At 51.1% G+C, this 25,006-nt stretch overlaps 1 protein-coding gene and 1 pseudogene across 1 annotated transcript; both read left to right on the top strand.

Moving 5' to 3' along the window:
* The first annotated feature begins 4,904 nt into the window (after positions 1 to 4,904).
* LOC147912303 (uncharacterized) lies at positions 4,905 to 9,389 on the top strand (annotated as a pseudogene).
* An 871-nt stretch (positions 9,390 to 10,260) lies between these two features.
* On the top strand, positions 10,261 to 16,475 carry SPATA3 (spermatogenesis associated 3). The gene is made up of 3 exons (XM_004427667.3): positions 10,261 to 10,555; positions 13,801 to 13,975; positions 16,339 to 16,475. Exons 1-3 carry the CDS (start codon positions 10,261 to 10,263, stop codon positions 16,442 to 16,444), a joined length of 576 nt encoding a protein of 191 aa, XP_004427724.2. The 3' UTR covers positions 16,445 to 16,475.
* Positions 16,476 to 25,006: the final 8,531 nt, after the last annotated feature.

Here is a 25,006-nt window from a genome sequence, read left to right as displayed (position 1 = left end):
GGCTGCCCACATTCCCTCGGCTCATGGCCCCTTTCCTCCATCCTTAAAGCCAACAGTCTGACATCCTCCTATAGTCACATCTCCCTCTGACTCACCCGTTCTGCCTCCCTTTTAAGGACCTTGTTATTATATTGGGTTTACCTGGATAATCCAGGATAATCTCCATATTTTAAAGTCAGGGATTAGCAACCATAATTCCATCTGAAACCTTCATTCACCTTTACCAGGTAACCTAACAAAGTTGCAGGTTGCAAGGATTAGGACGGGCACCTTTGGGGGGCCATTATGCTGCCTATCGCAGACATAGAGTAATTACATAACCTCCGAGAGTCCATTTCTTTATAAAGTGGAATTCCTACAATGGTTGGAGCAGGGATCAGGGACAGCGATTATATTAGTCATCTATTGTGGTGTAACAAATTAGCCCAAAACTTGGTGGCATAAAACAATATTATCTCACACTCCTTCCGAGGGTCAGAAATTAGTGAGCAGCTTAGCAGAGTAGTCCAGTGTGGAGTCTTTCATAAGGTTGCAGTCAAGATACCAGGCAAGGCTCCAGTCATCAGAAAGACTGGCCAGGGCTGAAAGCTTCCAAGATGGCGCCCTCAGTGGCTGTTGGCAGGATGCCTCAGTTCCTTGCATCTGGATCCCTCCATAGGGCTCCTTGAGCGTCCTCCAATGCAGCAGCTGGCGCCCCCTAGCAAGAGTGATCCACGAGAGCAAAACAGAAGCCACAGTGTCTTTTTTTCCTGTTACCTATTTCGAATAATTAATTTTTCAAAATAAATAAAAATTACACATAACATTACTCAATTTGGTCTAGTTCAGAATTTTCCAAGCGGTATCAGCAGAATCCTTTCCTCAAAGGAAATTTTACACGGAAGCCCAATATGGCATCCAGATATGAGGGCAAGTCGCTCAAATGGGCACAAGGCCTGGGGCCCAGCTATGCGCCTCTCACTCCTCGGTTTACAAACCTCTGGATTCAAGCTTTTCTCTGAGCAGGACCTTGCTGACTTTTCAAAGCTGGAAATCAGAGCTTTCACAAGATTTGAAATGGTAAAAAGACTGTTCTCTCCTCTGCCTGGAGTCTTTTCTTCTCAATGTCCCTTTATTATGAAAACATTGTATTTTATAAATTTTTTAGTCAGAAAGTTACCAACCTTCAAAGGAAGGAAGGAAGGATTAGTCATGTGGTTAGACCAGAAATTGTCAACTTTTTCTCACTGTGCCCTTAAAACTGTGTACCCAGGAAGCTTTGCAACCCAAGAGCCTAAAATGAGTGAGGGGCTTGTCCCAGGTACTCCCCTCACCCCCCTTTCCCCTTCCCTCCTCACTCCCCGCCCCCCATCCCAAGTCAGGATTACCCTCCAGAAGCAGGTATGACTGGGCCCACCCCCCCCCAGCCTCAGGATCTGGTGGTACTTACTGTGTCCTACAATTTGTAGCCAGTTAGGCCTGAGTTTAGATCCTAGACCACCACTCACTAGCTGATTGAATTTGGACAAGTTACTTAACCTCTCTGAGCCTCAGTTTCTGCATCTATAACTTGGGGATGGTGCCCTCTCCATTGCAGTGAAGATGACATATGTACATACCCAGCACACAGAAGGACCCCAATTAATGGGAGCAATTATTATGAGACACAAAAGTGAGTCTGTTAAATGTTCCTCAATATCTGCTCACCTCTTCTTCCTTTTTGTAATAGAAGGATTAACTGGGTGCCTGGCCACCCAAGCAGAGGCCACATTTCCCAGCCTCTCCTGCAGCCAACATCGTCACGTGTTCTGGCCAATGGAATGTGAGTGGAAATGATGCGCCCAACTTCCAAGTCATGCCCCAGCAAGGAAGCTGCCTTCCACTTCCTCCTGCCTTTCCATCCTCCCACTGGCTGGGAGATGAAGGGTCCTGGGCCAGCTGCCCTGGAGGCAGGAAAGGAAGCCACCTATTGAGGGTGGCAGAGCCTCCCCACCAACCTGGATCACTGACCTCAGAACAAATAAATGTCATTTCTAAGCCAGTGTATCTTTGGATCTCTTTGTTAAATCAGCTTAGATGAACCATAAAGGAGTTTAAAGTTTTCAAGGAGGAAAAATTTTCCCTTCTTCCTTTCTAGGTTCTTTGGTTGGTCTAATACTTAAATTGACATAAGACAAATTCACAGGAGGAAAACAAATTTAATTTCATATATACGGGAGCCCCATAAAAACATGAGACTCTAAGGCAGTCAGGCAATTGAGGCTTATATCTCATCCTGAGCTAGGGAAAGGGATAGAGGTCTGAGGCTTCTAAGGGGAGGAGGGCCACCCACAGGAAGAGGAGAAGAGCAGATGTTTGACAATCAGATGTTTTCCCTGACTTGCAGACAAGTCTCTCAGATTAAAAAAAAAAAAAAAGGTTATCTCTGGTAATAGCTCTCTTTCTGGTACAGCCTCCCCATCTAAATTCTTTAAGGCAGTTGAGAGAGAGGAAAACTATTTTCCTGAGTCTATTGGGTCTTGATTGACTTGAGCTCAAAATAATCCACATACCAAAGTGGCACATTTTTGGATGACATATTCTGCTTCACTACAAGGTGTATGCTCAGGAGTCTTATTCACTTTTTAATACCAGCTCCTAGAGCTCCTAACTTTAGGGCCACTTCTTGTCTTAAGCGTCTCTGCCCCCACAAAAAGGCTGGGCCCAAAGAACCCTGGAGATGGCTAGACTCCAGCCTCCAGCCTCCCGCTGTGTAAGGTCCCACTGAAGCTGGTAGCCCTGCCACCTCCCTGCTCCTCTCCCCATGCTGTGGCTTCACTGTGCCCAGGGGTGTGGCCTAGTTGGGACCCTTTGTCGATGGCAGTTGAGTCATCCTTCTGATGAAGAGCAGTCCACCATGTCAGACAGTTAAATATGAGGGTCCTCTGAGGCTCTGTCCAACTCAGGCTGAACTGTCAATGAAGAGCACAGTGCTGACCAATGACAGGCCTTGAGCTCTTTTTGCCGCCTGTCAGTGGGGACACAGCAGGAGAGGGAAGCACCCTTCCCTGCTTACAGTTCAGTTCAAGTCTATGTTTGGGGAGTCTGGAACCTCTAGTCCTCCCTAAACTGGTGCTCCACAGTTCAGGACTTGTTGATAAAGCTGGGTTAGAAAGTGCAGGTCCAGCCCAGGCCCAGGGAGGGCCCCCTACCTCCCACGCTAATCTAAATCTGGAGACTCCCACACTGGGGTCGCCTGTGTGCTGGGGTTGGCAGATCTGATTCGCCCTGGATGAAATCAGCATCATTTTTTAATACAGTGACCCAGTGTCCAAGAGAAAGGCCACCCAATGAATTCCTGACTCTGAACTTTCAGATTTGCTGAGGAGAGGGGAGAGGGCTGGAAGTGTTCTCAGCAACACCCTCCAGATGAAGGGTGAACTGAGTCTCTTTGGGCCAAGGCTGAAAAACCAGGGCGGGGGAAGAAAGAGTCCCCACCACTGTCCGTCCTGGTTCTGCAAAGCTGCTGGGGCCTTCTGCCTTTACCTGGTCTCCCTTAGCCTCCATGGCCTGGGGCTCCTGGAGACGTTAGCAGGATTCCAGCTCAGGGATTTCTGGTTGACAGCTTGCTTTCCAGAGTCGTTAAATTTCGTACTTTTCAATATAATTTAAAACAAACTGCTAAAGCTTATTTAAAAACAAAAACAAAACCAAAAATAAATAACAAGGAGCCACCCTGGTGGCATAGTAGTTAAGTTCATGCACTTTGCTTCGGTGGCCCGGGGTTTGCGGGTTTGGATCCCAGGTGCAGACCTATGCACCGCTTATCAAGCCATGCTGTGGCAGGCGTCCCATATACAAAATACAGGAAGATGGGCACAGATGTTAGCTCAGGGCTGATCTTCCTCACGAAAAAAAAACACAAATAACAAAGGGAAAAACGTTGCCCACCATTGAGTTCCCAGTCACTGTGGCTGTCCTGGGTACCTCTGTCCCACCTCCCCAGGGCTCTCTTTGCTCACCTCATGTGCTGGGCAGATAAGGAGTTTTTCTGCTTTTTGTTTTGTTTTGTTTTCCTGAAGATCTTTTTGGCACTTTGACAGGCCTCTGGTACCCTATGAGATAATAGAAAATATACATACTGGTGTCTGCCTCCAGTTCCCGGCACAGAGCTCCTGAAACCCTCGTAATTTCCTAAGTGATAAGAGCGCTGGGAGCATCTTTTGTTCTAATATTTGGCCTCTGTCCCCGGTTCCTGACATCAAGCTCCTAAATCCTTTGGAATTTCCCAGGTGATAAGAATATCTTTTGTTTTACTGAGGCAATTCTGGGTGGGCTCCTGGAAGGGGGCTGGTCACCAGAAAGACCAAGCCATGATTAGAAGCTTGGAATTTTCAGCCGCATTCCCCCACTCTCCAGAGAGGGGAGAGGGGCTGGAAATGGAGTTAATAATTGATCATGCCTACGTGAGGAAGCCTCCATAAAATCCCAATAGTATGGGGTTCCAGGAGCTTCCAGGTTTGTGAACACATGGAGGTTGGGGGAGAGTGGTATGCCCGGAGAGGGCATGAAAGCTCCGTGTCCCTTCCCACACGCCTTGCCCTATGCATCTCTTCCATCTGGATGTTCATCTATATCTTTGATCATATCCTTTTATAATAAACTAATAAACAGTAAGTAAACTGTTTTCCTGAGTTCTGTGAGCCGCTCTTACAAATTAATCAAACCCTAGGAGGGGGTCGTGGGAATCTCAGATTTATGGCCAATTGATCAAAAGCACAGGTAAAACCTGGACTTGTGATTGGCATCTGAAGCGGTGGGGCGGGGGGCAGTTTTGTGGGACACCGCCCTTAACCTGTGGAATCTGACACTATCTCCAGGTAGATAGTGTCAGAATTGAGTTAAATTGTAGGACAGCACGCTGGTGTCACAGCATTTCTTGGTGGGGGAAAACCCCACACATTTGGTGACCAGAAGTGTCAGAAGTGAAGCGTTCCGTTTGAGCAGTAAAGGAGAAACACAGGAAGGAAAGACTGGCTTTTTCACATCCATACCCATAAAAGACTGGAACTGAAGGCACCCGGAACCATCTCCTGCAGCCCCATCAGTTTACAATAGCCCAGGACTCTGGCTCCCAGACCACCCAGAGAGCAGCGGGCTGAACCTGGGTAGAGCCTGCCTCCTGGGCTGCAGCCATCTAGAACTATCTCTGTTCCTCACCGCTTTTCAAATGTTCCAGGTGCAGTGAGCAACCAGGCCCACTGCTTTTTAAATGCCCTGGGGGCACAAAAATCCGTTTTACTTGGAGGCTTGGGCATAACGGTCCATCCATGGGATAAAAGGATTTGTCCTTTTGACACCACAGACATTCAAAACCATAGAGAAACTAAACACAGCCGGCGTTACACCAGCGCCCACAGCAACTTTCCCAGGTTGGAAGAGTTCCAAGGACTAGCGGGCGGAGGCACTCGGTCACGGCGGGAAGAGGTAGGGCGCAGGGGTATTGTGACATGCTCCAGGAAAGGGCAGCTTTTCCCTTGGCCAACGGAGGCCGGGGCCCAGAGGGGCAAGGGAGCGGGACCGGGCATGGAGCCTGGGGCCCAGCCCTCCGGGGCCCCGCAGGACGGGAAGGTCGAGCCGCAGCAACAGGCTCCGGCCCAGTCCACCGAAGGCCACGGCCAGGTGCTGCTGCTGGGCGAGCTCTGGAAGCAGGATGAGTGCTGCCTGACCCTGGAGAACATCTTGGAGCAGGCCCCGACCGATCAGCCCGCCGGGCCCTCGTCCATCCGAGCCACGAGCGGCCACAGCAGCTCCAGCAACTGCGCCAGGCGGCGGCCCAAGCGCTCCGGCGACAGCTCATGGAAGGGTGCCGACTGTCCAGCCGCCAAATCCAAGCGCTCCACCCAGAAGCAGCAGTGCGACAGGGACAAGGCTGCGGACGCGCACGAGCGCGAGGTGGCTCCGGCTCCGGCCGGGACCCCCGGCTCCGGGGCAGCGGAGGACCCGGCATCGGGATGTGCGGACCCGCGGCCACGGCCGGCGCCGCCCGAGCAGGGCGCACGGCTGCTCCTGGTGCTGTGCCGCGCGTCGGCGCTGCGCTCCCAGCTGCCGCGGCTGCAGCTGCTCCTGCAGCAGGTGCACGCCCGGGGCCCGCGCCCGCCCGCCGCGCTGGTCGGGATCATCGTGCAGCCGCGGCGCGACGAGGAGGCCGAGGCGCGCCGCCGCATGGAGACCCTGCTCTGCAGCGCCTTCGCGCCGCACAGCCCCGCCGTGGAGGTGCACACGGCCGTGTTCTGCCCCAGCCGCCCCGAGGGCACCCTGGACGTCCAGTGCGCCACTAGCCGAGCGCACACTGGCGCGGCGCGGGGCTGCGTCCACCTCGTTGATCGGGAGACCCAGACGGATGGTGAGGGGCCCGAGGGCGGGGAGTGGGAACGCCAGGCGGCCGGGGGCGTCCCCGGGTGGGCAACGTTAAATACGGAGGGAGTTCTGTGCCCTGACCCTGATGGTCCCTAGTGGTGGACAAATCCCCAGTGTCACGGTCCCTCTCCTAGCGCCTCCAATTACACCGTTTTGGGTGAGAATGAACTAGATTCCTCACCCCAGGAGTGCTCACTGGGGCAATCTCGGGTCAAAAGTGTTCGAATTGACTTAATTCGGAGGGTTACACTTCCCACCCATCCACCCACCTCCTTCCCCCTTGCCAATTACTCCTAATCAGGCTTTTGTAAGGTACAGATTTGGGAGTTTGTAGGAGCTGGGCCCACCCCCTCCTCTCCTCACCCACTTATTCCTTGTTTGGTCTTCGCCTCCAAGGGAATCATAATTGCAATAAAAACTTGCCTACCGTGAGCCAGGCGCTGTTCTAAGGGCTTTTCACGTCTAATCCTCACAACAACCCTCTGAGGGAGGTACTGTGTTTGAGCAGCTGACTGATGCAGAATTCTTATTCACAGCCCTTGAGACCCTTCCTGTCAAGGAATCCAGGCCTGTGGCCCCAGAGGGTTAATCTGTGGGTCTTAAGGCCGGGGGCAGTGGGCTCTTAAGGCCGGGGGCAGTGGGCTCTTAAGGCCTTCTGTCTCCAGAGCCCCCTCCTGGGGCAGCAGTGAAGAAGAAGGAAGTGCTCTGGGCCGGGTAGTCCAAAGCATGGTAACTTGGGGCTCTGCCACCCTCCTGCTGGTGACCAGAACAAGTTGTCCCCTCTGTGGACTAGTTGCCCTCCTGACATGTGGGGACCAAGGTCCAGTTGGTGTCTGAGGTGCCATCCAGCTCTAAGATGCTACTAGCTTCAGGACAAAGGTTGATAAACTTGTTCTGGGTGCCCAGGACGCGTCCAGAGGGCCAGAACCACCAGCGACCTTCTGGGTGTGGATATTAACACCCTCAGGACCTTATCCTGACTACTTGACTTTGCAGCCCCTTAGACTCATTCTTCTCGCTCTCCTAAATAGTCCACGAGATTTACCCAGGGCTGGCGTGCCTGGTTAGGAAAGCCTCGACTATGGACTGTGCCAACCGTGATCCTCAGCCAAGGCCAGAAAATCCCAGTCCCTCTGAAAACAGCCCCTTAGTGAGCGGTCTCCCAGGTGCCTTGTCCCCCATCATCCACGTCCCCCTGCCTTCACCAGTTTCCTGCTGTCCTTGTCCTCCTGCCCTCCCCTTCAGGCAGCCCCTGTGGAGCCCCTTCTCTGCACTTGGCCCTCCGCGGTCTGCACGGTCTGGGAGTGGGAAACTGAAAGAAGACAAGGATAGACATCATTCTAACGCCACACAGAGTGTGATCTGGGGCTCAGAGAGGGAGAGATGGCTTCCAGTTGGGGGTCTCAAGACAGGCGTTATGAGGAGATGGCTCCACTTGAGATGGATCTTGATGAGGGATGTGTTTTGACAGGAGGGAGAGGGGCTTGATGGAGGGGGACGGGCTTCCACAAAGGCAGGAAAATGAGACATGTTCACCAGACCTCTGGTGTTCACGGTTGGCTGGAGCTGGACACGCGGAGCAGTGAGGTGGCCGATAAGCCTGGGACGTTGGGCTGTGACCGTGTTATAGAGGAGTCTAACTTCCAGGCTAGGAACTTGTGCTCAAGCCGGAAGGCAGAGGGAGGACATTCTAGCAAAGAACTATTGCAGTCCATTCTTCCTCATTTTTCAGGGCCAACCTCTCACTCCATGAGTGACCCCACTGCTTCTTGGGACCATCCTTACTAAGGAACCCACACATATTTTCTTCACTGCCATAGAAAAACCCCACTCCTTCCGAAGCCTGACCATCTGTGTTCCCTCCATCACTCTCCCGGGGAACAGGGACCTGTTTTCTATGCCTTGTTTGGCTTCTTGGTGTGAAATGGAATGTTTCCTTCATTGCTACTAGGAAATCCTACCCATGTGTGGCTGCTCCTATCTAATTCATTTAAACCAGTGGTTCTTGACCAGGGGCAATTTTCACACACACACACCCCCAAGGACATTTAGCAATGACTGTAGATATTTTTGGTTGTCGCAACTTGAGGGGAGGGGTAGTTGCTACTGGCATCTAGTGGGCAGAGGCCAGAGATGCTGTCAAACTTCCCACAAGGCACAGGACAGCCCCACGACAAATAATTATCTGGCCCAAAATGTCAATAGGGCTGAGGTTGAGAAACCCTGATTTAAATCAGGTTGAGGCCCTCAGTCAAAAGCCCATTGGTGCATGAAAATCTGATTTTGCAGAGATAAACGCCTTAGGCGTTCCTGCCCTGACTGCTAACTCTGGACAGAGTTCCTGATCCGGTTTCCAGTCTCTGATTCTAAATCGAATCCCCCGAGGGACCCATTGGTCTTGACTTCATGGAATAACCACCTTCTTCTAGACCCACCTTCTCCCTGATCTCCTCACTCCGAGGCTCAACCGAATTCAATCCAACTTTATTATCTGAACTGCCGATCCTTCGTGCCTTTTTTTCCTACAATCCTCTCACTCGAGGGATTTTTTTAATTCATTGATTTTAAGGCTTGTATATATCTGACTCCCAATTGCCTTCTGGAGTCATGAAAAGAAAGAGCCCTGAACAGGAATTTAGTCCTGTCGATGGCTCCAACCAGCTGTGTGACCTTGGAAAAGTGATTTAACTTCTCTGAACCTCAGTTTCTCCTCTGCAAAAAGAGAATCATTTAGGTCTTTTCAGGCTCTAGAATCCCTAAAATATTTCCTGACATTTCACAATTCACATCGGGTCTGGCCTAGCATGGGGGTTCCTTCCAGCTAGGTCTGCCCTAAACCTTATCCTGGGGAAGGAATATCACACACACACACACACACACGCACACACACACAGAGACACCTGGGCACATGGGGTTAACACTCAATACTCACCCACCTAGTGACACATTAATGGCGGAAGTAGAGTCTTCTAATGTAAGTACACATCCAAGAGTGAAGTTTAAGGTTAAGGTTGAAGTTAAGGTTGTCCTTTAAAAATGTTTTTTCCTCTTCCATCCTAAAAGGAAAATCACATTGTTAACTTCGAGAAAGATTCGTAGTCCTGATTGACCCAATGAGTTTGGGATTTGGTCTGTTGTTGCGGGTGTAATGAATTTGAGAAAAGTATAGTTTTGCAAACAGCTGTTTTTAGGGGAAGTTCTTTTGCAAGGATTCTTATCAAAGGGACCCCCAGCCCCTTCCCACAGTGGGGAAGGCAGGCTTTGGAAGAAGGGGGAAGCTACTCTGTATAAGATAATCAGGGTTGGGGGGTGGGGGGCAACAGCTGAGATAGTAGAATGCTGCGGGCCTTCCATAGACCCCCAAATCTTCAGTAAAGTTACCTAAAACTCATAGAATGCACGGTGAAGGAGTTTTTTTGTATCTGTATGTGGAAACCGGTGACAGAGCTGCGTGTCACCACCAGGGTGTCTTAGAGTTAAACGGGATGGCGCACAGGGACCCAGGAACACACCAGCGGAGAGGTGCCTGGAGGGGGCGCTCCAGTCGCAGGATCATGGGGGTCCAGGTTGTCACAGGCTCCGTGGCCAGCCTTAACCAGGTCCGTGAGGGGCCAGCAGCTGCCCTCTGCCCATCCCGGTCTCTGGGGAGGAGGGAGGACAGCAGGTGGTGTTGGCAGAGAAGACTGTCCCCAGAGCCCTGCCATAGGAGCCACCTGGCTTTTGTGACCTCACAGGGGGGTGGGAGTGACTGTTCTCTGTGGGGCCCGGGTCCAGCCAGAGGCCAGAGCCTTCCCCAGGCCAAGGGCAGACGGCCCCTCCAGGAGGGAGCCGGGAGATTAGGCAGCTCCATGGAGGTCCAGGTTTAGTTTGGGAGGGTCCACCATGAAGAAGGGCAAGAGGAAGAAGCCGGAGGCCAGACGCCGCGGCTCCTCCTCCCAGCACACCAGCTCTGAGTCCACCTCGCAGCAGCTGAGCTCCGAGCCCAGCCCGCAGCAGCCGGGCTCCGGCTCCGCCCCGCAGCAGCCCATCAATGGACCAGCCCCTCAGCCCGGCCCTGAATCCACCCCACAGCAGCCTGCGCCCCAGGCTCTCCCAGCTCCTGAAGTCAGCCACTCGGCTCAGGGCCCACTGCCTCCAGACACGGACACAAAAGCAGCCCCTCAATCCAGGAAAACAGGTGGGGTGGCTTCTCCTAGCTCTGGCCGTTCCAGCTCTCCTGCTGATGGAGTCCCAGGGCTACCTCAGAGGCTAGTCCTTATTGGGTAGCGATGCGTGGTTAACGTGTGTTCTGGAAGTGTGCTTGTGACCTGGGAGAGTTTTTGAGTTTGTTTTTACCCAAGAGACCAGGATTCCTGGGTTTTGTTACCATTTCTTACCATCCTGAGTCTCACTGAAGAAGACAGCCATGCATACACATTAACGTTTAACTTCACTCAGTGGTAATACTAGCCCATTAGGAGTCAGAAGTGCCATGTGGCTGCTAAAAAAATCAAATAAGGATGCATTAATAGAAGAATATGGTTTAGGACAAGGGAGGTGATCATACTGCTGTACTCTGTCCTCATCAGGCCATCCTTGTGTGCTGTGAAAGATGCCTAACAATGTAGTCCAAAGAAGATAGTGCAGGTTAATGGGGGATAAGAGGGTTGGGAAAGGCAAGAACCATCTGGTGTATGAAAATTGGTCAAGGGAATTGAAGGATGTCTGTCTGTCAGCTGGAAGATGTGAGTAGATTTATTGTCCTCAGATGTCTGACTAAGGGCCCATGGATACAGTTGCCAGGTAAAATGCAGGACACCCAGTTAAATTTGAATCTCAGATAAACAACAAATAATTTTTTAGTTTAAGTGTGTCCTGAATATTGCATGGGCGTCCTGTATTTTTATTTGCTAAATCTGGCAACCTTACCCATGGAAGACTCTATAGACAGGCAGATTTGTGCTCAACGTTAAAAAATTGCCAACAATTAGCTCTGTCTGAAAATGGAATGCTGTCCGGGAAAAATGTTCCTCCGTCTCCTTGGGTAGCAAGAGTCTAAATGAGCATTGGGTTGTGTAGAGGGAACTCAGGGGGAATTCAGGAGCAGCCAGCTCTACCATCTAGATTAACCTTCTCATTTAATAATCCTATAAAGGAGGTACTAGTATCATCATCTCCATTTTATAGATGGGGAAACTGAGTCTCAAAGAAGTGAAACAGCTCCCTCTCAGGCAGGCACTGGAAGCATTAAGAGGGGAACTTCAGTCTATTCTGACTCCAGAATCCTCGCTCTTAACTGCAGCACTGACCTTTCAATCCCAAGAGGTCTGGTGGTCTCCCCAGGAGGAGAACACCCTTCTCTGAGCTTCTTCTGGATCCACTGTGAGCCAGTGCCCATGGCTCTGTGGTCCCAAGCAGGCCACACTCCCTAGGCCACGGTTTATCCCTCTGGGATGGGTGGACATAAAATAAATGAGAGGTGTGAATGCAAGTGTCAAATCCAAGCTATCACTGTGACAACGGTATTTCTGTGGCTAGGGATCAATCTGTTCTTAACATGCGGAAATGGTTTTGAGTGTTTTACTATATATCATATGTATTATGATCATCAACCACTGCGATAAACATTTCTGGATTATGACCTTCAGAACTGACATCTGTAGAAGGCAGAACTTTCCATTCCCAAATCTTTTAATGAACGCATGCAGCTCCCCCTATGGGCAGAAGTTCTGCTTATTGAGGAGACAAAACAAGAAACAGTGGTGGCTCGTCAATGGTGACCCTACTCTTCTTCTGCTAAAGGACCTTTATTTCTTTGAACCAGAATGGGAAAGAATGTTGGAGATAAGGGATGTGGGCCTATAAATAAAGGATGCCATGTTCTAAAATCCAAACCTTTTTGTATGCAGAAAATATTGTAGCTCAAGAAAATACATGTCTTCCACTAGAATGGCTATAATCAAAAAGATGGATGATAACAAGTGTTGGTGAGGCTATGGAGAAATCGGAACATCATAGACTCCTGCTGGGAATGTAAGATGGTGCAGCTGCTGTGGAAAACAGTCTGGCAGTTCCTAAAGGGTTAAACATGAAAGTACCATATGACCTGGCAATTCTTCACTTGGGTATATACCCAAGAGAATTAAAAACATACGTCCACACAGAAACTTGTACACAAATGTTCACAGCAGCATTATTCATCATAGCCAAAAAATGGAAACAACTCAATGTCCATCAACTCATGAATCGATAAACAACATGTGGTACATCCGTACAACGAAATACTGTTTGGCAATAAAAAGAGATGATACAACATGGATGAACCTCAAAAACCTTAGGCTAAGTGAAATAAGCCGGTTCCCAAAAAGACCACATATTGTATGATTCCATTTATGAAATGTCCAGAATAGGCAAATCTATTGCCAGGAACTGGGAAGCGTGGGGAATAGACAGCCACTCTAACGGGTATGGAGTTTCTTTTGGGGGGAGATGAAAGGGTTCTGGAATTAGATAGTGATGATGGTTGCACACCTTTGAGAATATACTATAAACCACTGAACACTTTAAAGAGGTGAATTTTATAGTATTGGAATTTTATGTCCATTTTTAAAAATTTTTTTAATTAAAAAAAAGTCTTGCCTTTAGAATCCCCTCCTTCCCCATTTCAGGAAGAATATTTGTCGTGGGCAGGTCTAAACAGGAAGTGTGCTGAGTCTGCCAAGGTTGGTCACTGGCTTCATGGAGCTCTGGCTAAAGAATCTACAGCTCTGTCAAGTAGCCAGGACAGAACACGCTGCCTGAGGAGGGGATTATCCAGCCAGACGGCCTCTTGTGTAACAGCAGAGGGCGCCATCTGCGAGTTCTGCTGGGATCCGCAGCACAGGAGCACAGAAATGGGAGATCAGTCTAGCATATTTCAAGGATCGTAAACTGGAGCAGCAGTTGTCTTCTGGATGAATCAATGAACCCCAGAAAAATGGAAATGGAACGTGGCAGCTCCAGTAGCAGGAATCTCAATGTCGCCTCTCATAGGGTGGGAAGTCACCTGCTGCCATCACTTCCTGTGAATTCTGTGGAAAGAGCACCGAATGAGAGTTAGAAAGCCTGAGTTGAAGCCCACTTCTTCAGTCTACTTGGATCAGGGAACATCCCTTGTATTCTTTGAGCCTCAGTTTCCTTGTTTGTAAACTGAAAATAACAACATTCCACTTCACAGGATTGTTCTGACAGTTAAATGAGATGGATAACGATGTGACGGATGGAGCACTGCACAGGTGTCAGCTATGACATCATTATGATTTCTATTATTCTCAGGTAGCCTCAGCCTGTAAACCAACTAGTTTCCCATGCAGTTAGTTGTCTCCCCTGTAGACACGCCTCCTGTCCTGTAGACACCTCCTGGAGGAGGTGGGTCCCTGATCCTCTCCTTTTCTCTTCACCCAGGGCCTCTGACTTGTGCGGGCCCGCGCCCCTTCTGTTCCTGTTCTGCTTGCCCTGGCAGCTCTGCTTGCTGGCGTCGTCTGGGCCTGTGCCACAGCCACATCTTCGATGTCCTTCTGCCTCGGGCCTGGCCCACCATGCCAGGGAGAGGACTCCCAAACCTCCTCACCTTCTACAGGTTCTGGAGCGCGTGGAGGGCTGGACCCTCAGGGCACATGATTCTCAGGGCCAGGCTCTGCCCGGGACCGCATTAGCAGTTGTGTGTAACTTCCTCTCCTGTGTCACTTCCTCTCTTTGGGGAATCCTGGGCTGAGAGGAAAGCCTCTCCCTTGGGTGGCCACTTCCTGGGGGTTGGCGCCTGGCCACACCACCCCCAGGGTCCCCCACTTGCACAGAAAGGTGCCGATTTTCTTCCTTTCTGAGAATTGCTTCTTCAGGGGTTCCATTTTTCTTTTCTCCATAGGCACCCTCCTTCCTCAGAGCACACTCCCTCACAGCCTTCAGAAATTCTGTGTCCCTTGGAAGCTTTGTGATGAAACGCTCCGTTTGGGCTCCTTCTGTGGCCCACACCATAGCTGAGAGCTTCACATTCTTGACCTGCATGTGAATTTCCCTGGAATTTACTGATAAATATGGTTGTAACTCACATGCCCCCTGGTGATAGCAAGACCTCCACCCGCATCAGAGGGTCTCAGGCTGTTTCTGGCAGTCCCCACAGGGGGTGTCCCCAAGCTGATCTGTCCATGGCAGGGCAGCCCCCCACAGCATCATCCCCAGTATCTGTCCTTCTTTTTGTCTTCCATGAAGCCACCAGGAGAAACCTGGTGGCTGCCTCTTCCCCACATAGGAAGACCTCTGTCCAGGGAACTGGGCTGAAGATGTTACTCCATTTTTCCAGGGGGGCAGGGCTATGGGCAAGGGATGGGAGAGGGGCCTCCACCCACCCCCAGCTCTGGGCCCCAGCTCCACCTCTACTCAAGGTCTCACAAATGTCCACGGAAGAGGTTTTGCACTTGGGGATCTCATACCCCTAAGCCAGGAGCAGAGCCCACCCATCCCCCAACCCATCTTGCTCCTCTTCCCAGCCCCTCCCCCACCTAATCTCCTCTCCTGCCCGTCCTTGAAAAGCACCATCTCTCAGACATATGAAGAGAAACAGATACCCGGGTGTGTTGGGAGAACATGCCTAGAGCTAAAAATACTCCTTGGTAAGTCCCATCAAGGAAGGGCCTGCCCACTGCTCACCATTGTCGACTGTCCTCCCACACGCTTGGTATTTCCATCCATCTGTGCCAAATTGTGCCACGGATTCGTGTTACTTTAAAACCAACAAGTAGGGCCGGCCCCGTGGCTTGGCGGTTAAGTGTGCGCGCTCTGCTGCGGGCGGCCCGGGTTCGGATCCCGGGCGCGCACCGACGCACCGCTTCTCCGGCCATGCTGAGGCCGCATCCCACATACAGCAACTAGAAGGATGTGCAGCTATGACATACAACTATCTACTGGGGCTTTGGGGGAAAAAATAAATAAATAAAACCAACAAGTAGGAAAACCTACTCTGCCTAGGATACAATGAGGGAAACCACAATGAGGGAGACCAGAACAGGGAACTTTACCCTTAAAAACTGTACAGTCTACTCGGTAAGCTAAGACATGTACATTTAGAAACTAGGATGTAAGTCAAAATGTGATGTTCCTCTGGGAGATGCTCAAAGAGCTTCAAAAAAAGAGAGTGCTCACTCCTGAATTGGGGCCCAGGTAGCCTTTATAGTGTCAATGGTATCTGAGCTGAGTCTGAAAGGATCTCGGGACCCTCCATGGCTTAGCATGAGCAGAGAGAACATTCGAGGTGGAAGAGAAGGCAAAAGCAAGACTCAGAATTCAGAAAGTCAGGGGGAAGGTACAGAGACCCAGTCTGGCCAGGGTAAGACCTGTAGTCTTCCTTCTGTCCAAATCTTAGCACCTACTTCCGTAATCTTTACGTTTCTCAGAGGAGTGGAATGTGGCTCTTGGCTTTAAATACACATTCACATTAAATAAGAATCCCTACTTTAGTAGGATTTTTATCAAAATGGATATTGCATTTTGTGAAAGCGTTCTTCACAATTGTTAGCATAACCATATATTTTCCTTGCCTTTGCCGGGGGTGTAATGTGTCATTTCTTCAGATTCCTCGTCTCCAAATGGAGCTACATGATAGAACCTACTTCACAGGATTGTTATGAGGTTGAGGAAGACATTGGGCTGGAGGTGTTTAGCACAGAGCCTGGCTCACAGCAGCCTTGACCACCTTGGTAACCTGCTCCCTGAGTGTCCAGGGGAGCTGGTGTCCCAGGCCAGCCCATCCTCAGATCCCGGCGGGTCTTGTGGGAGGGCTTTACTGGAAGGGGTGGCAGTTGTGTTCCCTCGAGAGGAGGATCAGGAGGGGGAAATGGGTATTCCTGCAATCCTGGAGGACCCCATGATTTCTGCTTTCCCCTGCCTGTAGACAGGCACTGCAGCCCAGCTTCCCCCAACCTGTGGGCTTTCCGCTGCGCTTTACAGGAGACCTTCAAGAAAGCCCTCCGTTCATCGTAACGCGCGTGCTCCAAGTCCTCGGGACTGTTGCTGTGGCTCTGGGGGCCCTGGGAGCTGCCTACTACACCACTGAATACTTGTGATCAACCCCCAGGCCCGCGGCCCGGCAGGTATGTAGACCCCCTTCGTGCCCATGGCCCTTTGCAGAAGTCGTCCTCAAGCCCATTCACTTGGCATCCCTTCAGGGCAGGGCCGATGGAGTGTCTGCGCTTTCTCTGAACAGAGGAGGTCTTTGTGGGTGGACCAAGCCCCCCAGCCTCTCAGGGAAAGCTTGAGAACTGAGTGACTCCATCCTGGACTAGGGTTGTCTGGCATGGCTCTCTCAGGCCACCCTGGACGCTCTTGGACAATGCTAGACCCATTATTGGGGTTGTCAAAACAGAGCTCCCCAAACCTCCACTGACCTGGGACAGCTCCTCTAGTCACAGATATCAGACAGGAGGAAATGGGAGAGGTGGGGGCAGAGGTTCCTACTCATCTCAGGGCCGTTCCTCTGAACTTTCTCTCGCCTGGAAAGCTTTTTCCCTCTCCCACCATTTCAAGTCCTTCCATAATGCCTGTCTCCACCACTGCAGCTCCATGATTTCTCCCATCTTTTTCATCACTGTTTTCTCCAGCCTATTTCATTCTTTATTGTGGATGATTTTTTTTTTTTGTATGTGTGTGGCCTGTCTCCCCAACTATATTGCAAGATCCTTGAGGGCAGGGAGTATGGTTTATACAGCATCTTCAGTCCTCCCCGTCTCAGGCCAGGCTCCCTAGAAGCAAAGCCTGAGAGAGGGATTTGGGTGCACAGGACTTATTAAGGAAAGAGAGAGTGAAGAAGGCAACAGAGGGCAGGGCAAGGAGCGAAGCAAGGACGAGGTCTCAGCTGGAGTCCAGCCTCAGCCTGATCCCACGGGAGCTCTGGAATGTGAATTATACCACAGAGCTGGTCTCACCTTGCGGAAAGAGAGTTGGCCTTTCGTGCCCCTTTGTCAGTCAACATTGGCTAGAGGGGTGGGGTGGGGAGTGCATGTCTTTGTGACAAAGTGGCTCCCATTTGGCTGAGGACAAGTCTGTGGGGAAGGAGGTAGCTCTGAGCTGTTAGCAGCCACATTCCCAATTCATGGGAGCTGGGCAATGGATGCACCAGCCTGGAAAGGGGATCTGGGCAGGCACCAAGAGCACCCACGACTGTTCCCATTGTCAAGTCCACACGCAGTGAATGCCTAATAAGTGATGATGGCAGATAATGAGGGGGTAATGGGAATATTACAGCCACCCCCAGACCTCCTCCAGCCACAGGAGTGGACAGGGAATGGCCATAGTAGGGCGTGTGGTGGGAGCAGATGCTCCAAGTATCTCAAAAGCCCAACCCGGAAAATCAACTCCAGCAAGAGCTCACCATCGGCTCAAGGGCTCTGCTGCCTGATGGAGGGACATTCACAGAAGAGTAGAAGCAGGTGAAGCTTCATGAAACACCACAGCAGAGAGAGCCTCAGTTTCCTCATCTGTAAATAGGGGAAATCTTCTTCTTGAGATTGTTGGGAGCATGAAATGAGGTGCTTAGAGGACAGAGCTGGCCAGCTGGTAGGTCTTGTTACTGTTACCATCACGGTGGTGGTTGGAAAGATGCTGGCTTTGGAGCCAGAGCTGTAGGTTCCAGTCTTAACTCTGCTACCTGGTAGCTGGATGTTAGGGGCTGCGTTACTTAACTTCTCTGAGAGTCAGTGTCACCTCTAAAGTGGGGAGAATAATGACTACCTCCAAGGGCGATGGTTGTGAGGATTAAATGAGGGGATGTGCAGACCTACAGCACCTGGTCACAGGGGTTGGGTAGATGGTCGTGACAGGTAGGGTGACAGACACACCAGAATTAAAGTGTTTTGTCCTAGAGCCTCCTTACAGCAGAGCCCACTGGCATGAGTTGGGTTCTGGAAACAGGCAGGCTTGGGGTCAGGTCCCTCTTCAACACCCAATATCTCTGGGGCCTGGGGCAAGTTTCTTAACTCCTGACACCTCATTTTCTTCTTGTTAAATGGAGGTATTAATAGTACAGCTCTCATTGGATTGTTCGGGGAGAGGGCTGGGTGAAAAATATACCTGTAAAACTTAGCACATGGCCTAGCACAGAACAGGATTCAACATGGTAGCCTCATCACCATCATCGCCATTATTTCTTAGCTCAGTGTTCCCCAAACTTTAGTGACCTTTGACACCTGTGACATCACTTATTTTTCTTTAAATTAGCTTACTTTTTAACGTAAATGCACTTATTTTAAAAGGAAATGTAAGTTTGGCAATAAATGGAAAATCCTAGCGCTTGCCATAAAAAGACTCATGGTGAATATAAATACAAAATGTCATGGAATTCTGGCTGATGGGGTGCCTGAAAAAGTCTCAGCTTTGAAGGCAGTGCCCTGTGTGTTCAAAGGATATTTGACAGGTGCTAGATGTGAAGACAGGCCAGCTCCATGCTGAGACACTCTCCTCCACATTAAGCAGGGATTTGAAAGATAACGGGAATGGGCAGTGATCCACGTTACTTAGTGTGGTGTCCAGTGCCCCCTGAAGTGTCTCAGTAGTGTCCATCACCCACACTTTAGGTCACACAGCCCTGAGCCCTGGGGGGGGCGGGGAGGGGTGGTAGGTGGAGAGGAGGAGAAGCGAAGGGAGGATGCGGAGGGGGAAATGGAGAGGAAGAGGAGTGGGAAGGAAGGGAGTGGAATGGAAACCCACTGTGGGTCTAGAGGAGGTCACTTCCCTGGGACTAGCTGAGAGTCTGAATCGGTGGCTAAGTCAACAAGGCCCCCCAGAGACTGAATCCAGTCTTCACTACATCCACCAAAGCTGTGTGCGTGTTGGGAGTAGGGGGTTCAAGTGGCCCGTGGGGCTTGTTCTGGGGCCTTGGCATCGCTGACGGCACTTAGGAACTTGCGCAGTGCGCAGACTTCACTCAGCTCCGCCCCTTTCTCCTGCTCTGGGGTGACTCCTTCTGTCTCCTTAGGGTGGGCCCCTTCCCTGATGCAGCGTTAGGGTGCAGCTTTCTCAGGGCCAGATGAAAGCCCCCAGGGACAGAATTTCATCCTGACAGGCGGGTCCTCCCAGGACAGACTTCTTCTCCACACAGAGCTGTCCCGTGACCGCTCTGGTTTCCCTGGAGGGAGAGGGAGACCGTGCCACCCACCCCACCCCCATGTAGTGGCCTGAGACAGGGTCCTTCCCAGGCCCCACCGTCTGTGCCCGGAGATTCTGATGAGGCAGCCTTTCCCCACGTGACCCACTGCTTTTGTCGAATTGCTGTTCTGGAAACTGTGTGGGAACCAGTGTTGGGATCAATGCTAGTTGGCATCCAGGTGCTTGAGATGTGTCTTAACCAACCTCAGCAAGCCCCACGTCTTCCAGACTTGCCTCTGCCAGAGCCTGGGCTGCAGTGTCATCTCCCCACGTCAGTCAGTGGACACTGTGGGCCTGAGGTCTGATTAAGGCACCACCAGCAGGGGTCAGGGAAGACCTTTCTGGAAGCCTGGAAGTTTTAGTCTCAGTTCTTGGACACTGGTCACTATAGTGTCTCCCACCTGACTCCCCAATCTCCACCGACACATACTCCTGTGTAACTGTGTGAAAAGACAGGTGGGTCACCACGGCTGTCACGTGTCAGTAGTGACCACACCACACTAGGCACTGTGAGACATGGTGACACAGTGGGGAGTGGACGGCACATCCACCAACAGGCCAAGGCTGGGCTGGGACTTGGAGGTCTGGTAAAGTCTGTGGATCTAGGCTGGCCAAGGCTCCCAGGCAAAGAGGTGGGGTAATAACAGATGGAGACACAAACGCTTACCTGACAGCAAAGCAGGAAGGCAGAGTCCAGATGGGAAAGAGTGTACGTTAATAAATTACGCATTCATTCATTCAATATTTCTTGGGCACCTCCCTTGTGCTACAGGAGTAAATCAAGACAGACAAGGGCCCTCCCCTGAGGGAGCCTACATTCTAGTGGGGACAGGCAGATACGGCAAGTCAAAGAATAAACAAGGTCACTTGATTTGGTGGTAAAAGTGATCAAGGAAATAAAGATATAAAGTTGATCTGACAAAGAGCAACCAGGCAGAGAGGGGTGGGGCGAGCAGGCGGGGACTCTGCTGGAGACAGGCTGGTCTGAATTGAGGCACGTGTGGTAGAAGGAGCCGGACGGCACAAATCTGGGGGAAGAGTGTTCTGTGCAGAGGGAACAGCAAATCCAATAGCCCTGAGGCAGGGAGGAGCCCGACGTGTTTGGGGGCCCGAGAAGAGGCCAATATGGGGGGAGCTGGGGGAGCAGGGTGTCACTGGAGGGGAAGGCAAGGTCAGGTCAGGCAGGGCCTTGGGATTTCCCTTGTGTTCTAGATGCAGTGGGAAGCCACTGAAGCAGGGCAATAGCAGTTTCTTACACAGCGCTCCCTGTGTGCGGGCACTGTTCTGGGTGCTTCACATAAATTAACTCGTTCATCCTCCCCGAGAGGGGAGTATCTCAAGCTGCTGGTTTAGATTTCAGAACAATCACAGGAGGTTGAGAATGGGAAGGTGGGAAGGACGACGGGGTGCGGAATGGTTTGCACTATCTAGGCAGGCAGAGATGGTGCTGGGATCAGGTGATGGCTATGGAGGGGAGAGTGAACAGGTATATTATGGGGTAGAAGCAGCAAGTCTTGCTGATAGATTGCATGAGACAACGAGCGAAAGGGAAGCCTCGAGGATGACTCCAAGGTCAGGGTGCCATTGCCAGAGGAGTGAGGGGCACAAAGGGATAGACATCAAGAGTTGTGTTTTGTTGTTAATCTTGGGATGTCAGACAGTCGAGTGGAGATCTCAAACAAGCAGGTGGATGTAAGGAGCTCACAGGGCTGGCTGGGTCTTAGCTGTAAACCTAGGAGTCATTAGCAAGAGCTGAGCTTTAAAGCCATAGGCAGTGGCTGAGGTGACGTAGGGAGAGAGCATGGATAGAGCAGAGGGCCAGGAACCGAGGCCTGGAAGGTGCCAACGTGGGGAAGTCTGGTAGTGGAGGAAGGTACCTACGGAGAAGACACCAGCTGTGGGTCTGCTCTGGGTCTAGGCAAGCACGCAGGGTCCCAGGAAGTTCCCAGAGGTGATGAGAACAGACAGGTTCAGGTCAATAAGTGGCGTCCACCGGTAGGGAAAGGCCACACAGTGACAAGTGCCTCGGTGGGAGGGGCGGGTGAGCAGGGCTGTGGCCTCTGATTGTAAGGATCCAGCTGCTTCCTTTCTGCTTGTTCTATTCCCTGCTGAGTGTGGGCAGACAGACGTGTCTTCCCCATCCTGATGCCAGGACCCATCCCCATCTGTAAAGTGAACAGAGGGAGGACCCTGCACCAGCACCCATGTTCACAGCCTCATGGCCGTCGAGACAGTGTTCACTGCTTCATGAGAAAAGTTCCTTAGCCCAACAGTTGAATGAAATTTACCTACCTGCCACGGTTACGGTGCTTTGTAAACTGGAAAGTGTTCCACTCTGATGTGTCTCTTTTTAAGTCCGTTGTAACAAGAAAGTGTGAATTGGTAGGTTCCCAAATGCCACAAGGCATTTTAAGACTTAATCTGAGAAGTGGATTATGAGTTAGATGACGTGGTGCTGCAAATTTCAGAAAACCTAATTCAAAATGGTAATAAGGAGATTATCTCACATAACAACAGAACCGTTGGGAAGTGTCGGGGCTGTTTAACTCAACGGTGTCATCAGCGATCGGGAACTTCTCCAACTTTCAGCCCTGCCACCCTCAGTAGAGCGGGGGCTAGTTCTCCTCAGGCAGATGGCTGCAGGAGCTCCCAGAATCACACCCTCAGACCCTGACAGCCAGAAGCGGGGAAAAGGCCACCTCCTCCTTGTGTCTCTTCTTGAGTTAAAAACTTTTCCCAGAAGCCCCCTCCCCTGGCATACCTGCCCTCTCATTGGGGTGAGATGCCCCTGCGTTGAGTCTCACGGCCCTTCTTAAACTAAATTCGTAGCATAAGGGGTTACGTTATCATGACTAGATCAGACCTATCTAGACCTACCCCTGTGTTCTACACCAGGGCCGGGGCTGAGGTTGCTTCCCTTTGCTGGGCAAAGGAACCGGGGCATCCAGACCAAATGGGGCCCCTGCAAGTAAGGAAGAAATGAAAGTGGACTTGGGGAGAGCAGTCAGCAACACCCTCTACAACGGGCAGGAGTGGTTTTAGATGGTGATATGGTAGCTACGTGCAGGATGAACTCCAATGTGGAGACCTGTTGGCTTGTGAAGTGCTTTAGCCACTGAAAGCCCCCCTGAGGGTGTGTGAGTTGAGAGTCAGCATGTGTGTGTTGGGGGGCACCTTGTGGGGGTACACTGAGTCATCCTGAGTTTTGTAGGCTCAGAAATTAGACCCTATGGAAGGGAAACGGACAGTTTGGTGTCCTCAGTCCAGAGAGTGAAGAACCATCTGATGACAGTGGCAAAGCCTCCTCTCTGGGAAAAGACGTTTCTAGAATTTTCTTTCCTAAAGCTTGGTGAACCTCTCAGCATCCTACCGGCAAATAATGAGACGTTAAAAGTGAGGGACTGCTTCCCCTCTCCTTTTGGGCACCGAACTAGTAAAACTCACCACCACAGCCTAGCTTTTGGGGAGCAAGGCTCCATCTTAGCTGCTGGGGTCCCTGAGGGAGGGAGAGGAAGCAGAAGATGCCAACACTGACTGAGCCAAGTACAAGCCAGGCACTTTGCATAAGTGTGTTATAGCCTGAAGGGAAAAAGCAGCCTCTGTATGGCTGTGTTGGGAAGAAAGGAAGAGTGGACGCAAGAATAGAAGAAATTTGAATCCTAAATCATTTATTTTTCCGCAGGAGGACCTTAGTTGCTGAAGCCTCACCTATGAGGCTGTAAAACTGGAAAGCCACCAGAATTCCGGGGTCCTGGAGTATTGTCTAAGCTAATGGCCCTGTCCTTATTTTTCTTACAGATCCAGTTTCCATCAAGGATCTCTCTTGTCACCAAAATAGAACAAAAAAAAAAAAGAAAGAAAAAGAATTCTGTTTCTTTAATGTGTTTTACCCAGAGACACAAAAGTTGGACTTGGAAATGGGTTGGGAGGTAAGTGTGGGAGACCTCAGTGACTTCGTGAGCCCCAGGTCAACAAGGGTGAGAGCTGCCATTCCTGATGGGGGCCACAGACCCAAGGTTGCGCAACTTTCTCTGCACACACTCATGGAACAAATTGTTTCAGGTTTTCCCACTCTAAAAGCAGGAATTATACAAGTTAATTCACTACCTAAAATAGCTAGTCAACTGTACTTCCGTTCAGCAGTAATCCCAGTTAGTGGGAACAGGAGGAATGTGCTGGCTCCTTTCCAGGCCTGCACCTTGGAGAACAGAGGCCCTGCTCCCAGAATACTCTGTCTCTGGGAAATGGCTTCATTTAGCTTCACCTGTAATGGAGGAGGTGCAGGGGCAGGGTGAGGCATGGTTTGCAGCCTTGTGGTCTCTCCCGATGACTTAGCTTCACCCAGCCAGAGCAGGGTGGGTTTTGACATCTCACTCCTGAGCAGCTGAGGTCAAAGTTCAAAGTGATTCCAGGAAACACCAGTAGAGGGACGAGGTATTAAACAGGGAAGAGAGGACAGTCAATACGGGTACAGTGGCCACTGAGGGCAACTGAAGTTTAATCCTGCTGGGATGACCCTGGGAAACAACACACCTCAGAGTAATCCCACCCGAAGGGGGAAAGCTGGGTGTTTATACACCCATGCCGTTAGTCATGGGTTAAGGGCTGCTGGGAGGGAGGTGGTTAATTCCCCTGCTCTTTTGTCCACTCTAGAGAGAAAGACCCCAAGCAAACAAATGCAGAGGGCAGAGGTTGGGAGTCCAGAAGGCACTGAAGCAGCAGTAATAGCCAGAGGATATGAGGGGGTGGTAACAGGAGCGTGAGGACAACCATGAACTCAAGTAATCCAGTGCACAGAGCCATGACCAGGAAACTTGTGGTGACTCCAAGAGCTGGTCAGGCTAGGACCCAGCAGGACAGCCCCTGGGGAGGCAGGGAGCTGGTCTACCTGCAGCACGGAAGGTAGGGTTGGGCAGGGTGGGCCAGATCAGTTACCAGAAACCCCGGAGCCCACCCAACAGCTCCCAATCCCAGAATTTCCTTTCCTTAACAGGCATTGGTAGATTGGGAGAGGGTACCCCTGGATTGACAGGAACCTTCTCTGGGAAGCCAGCCTCCCGAAGAAAAGTGCTGACTTCCAGGGTGGGATGGGGTCATGTTGCGGTCCTGTCTTGCAGGCAGGATGAAAGGGGCCAGGACATGGCGGACGGGACCGGGGGCCATGGCTGCTGCCGCCGGTCAGCCTGGCTTCTCTGACTGAAGACACTTAGCTGGCATATCAGTTAGGTCCCCTTTTGTTGTAAGTGTTGGACAGCCTAACCCAAACTGGCCTGAGCAAAATGAGAATGGATTGATTCCTGTAAAAGTCAAGAGAGAGTTCAGGTTCACATGTGGCTTGTTTGGGGAGCACAGGCCATGCCCCCAGAACCCGTTTCTCTCCCTTTGCTTTTGCAGCGTTGGTTTCTTTCTCACTCAGGCTCTTCCAACCAGGTGGTGGGATGGCTGCAACAGCAATAGCCCCCTAGCCTCTGAAGGT

Source organism: Ceratotherium simum, chromosome 37 (assembly GCF_057802395.1).
Source record: "Ceratotherium simum simum isolate JZ-2026a chromosome 37, ASM5780239v1, whole genome shotgun sequence".
NCBI classification, from domain to species: domain Eukaryota; kingdom Metazoa; phylum Chordata; class Mammalia; order Perissodactyla; family Rhinocerotidae; genus Ceratotherium; species Ceratotherium simum.
Note: the sequence above shows the minus strand (reverse complement) of the source record. Positions and strands in the feature narration are given on the sequence as shown.

Coding starts and splice junctions, on each gene's coding strand:
- SPATA3 (XM_004427667.3), top strand. CDS start 10,261: ATGAAGAAGGGCAAGAGGAAGAAGCCGGAGGCCAGACGCCGCGGCTCC. Junction 10,556..13,800: donor CCCTCAATCCAGGAAAACAG/GTGGGGTGGCTT, acceptor CTCTTCACCCAG/GGCCTCTGACTTGTGCGGGC. Junction 13,976..16,338: donor AACCTCCTCACCTTCTACAG/GTTCTGGAGCGC, acceptor TGCGCTTTACAG/GAGACCTTCAAGAAAGCCCT.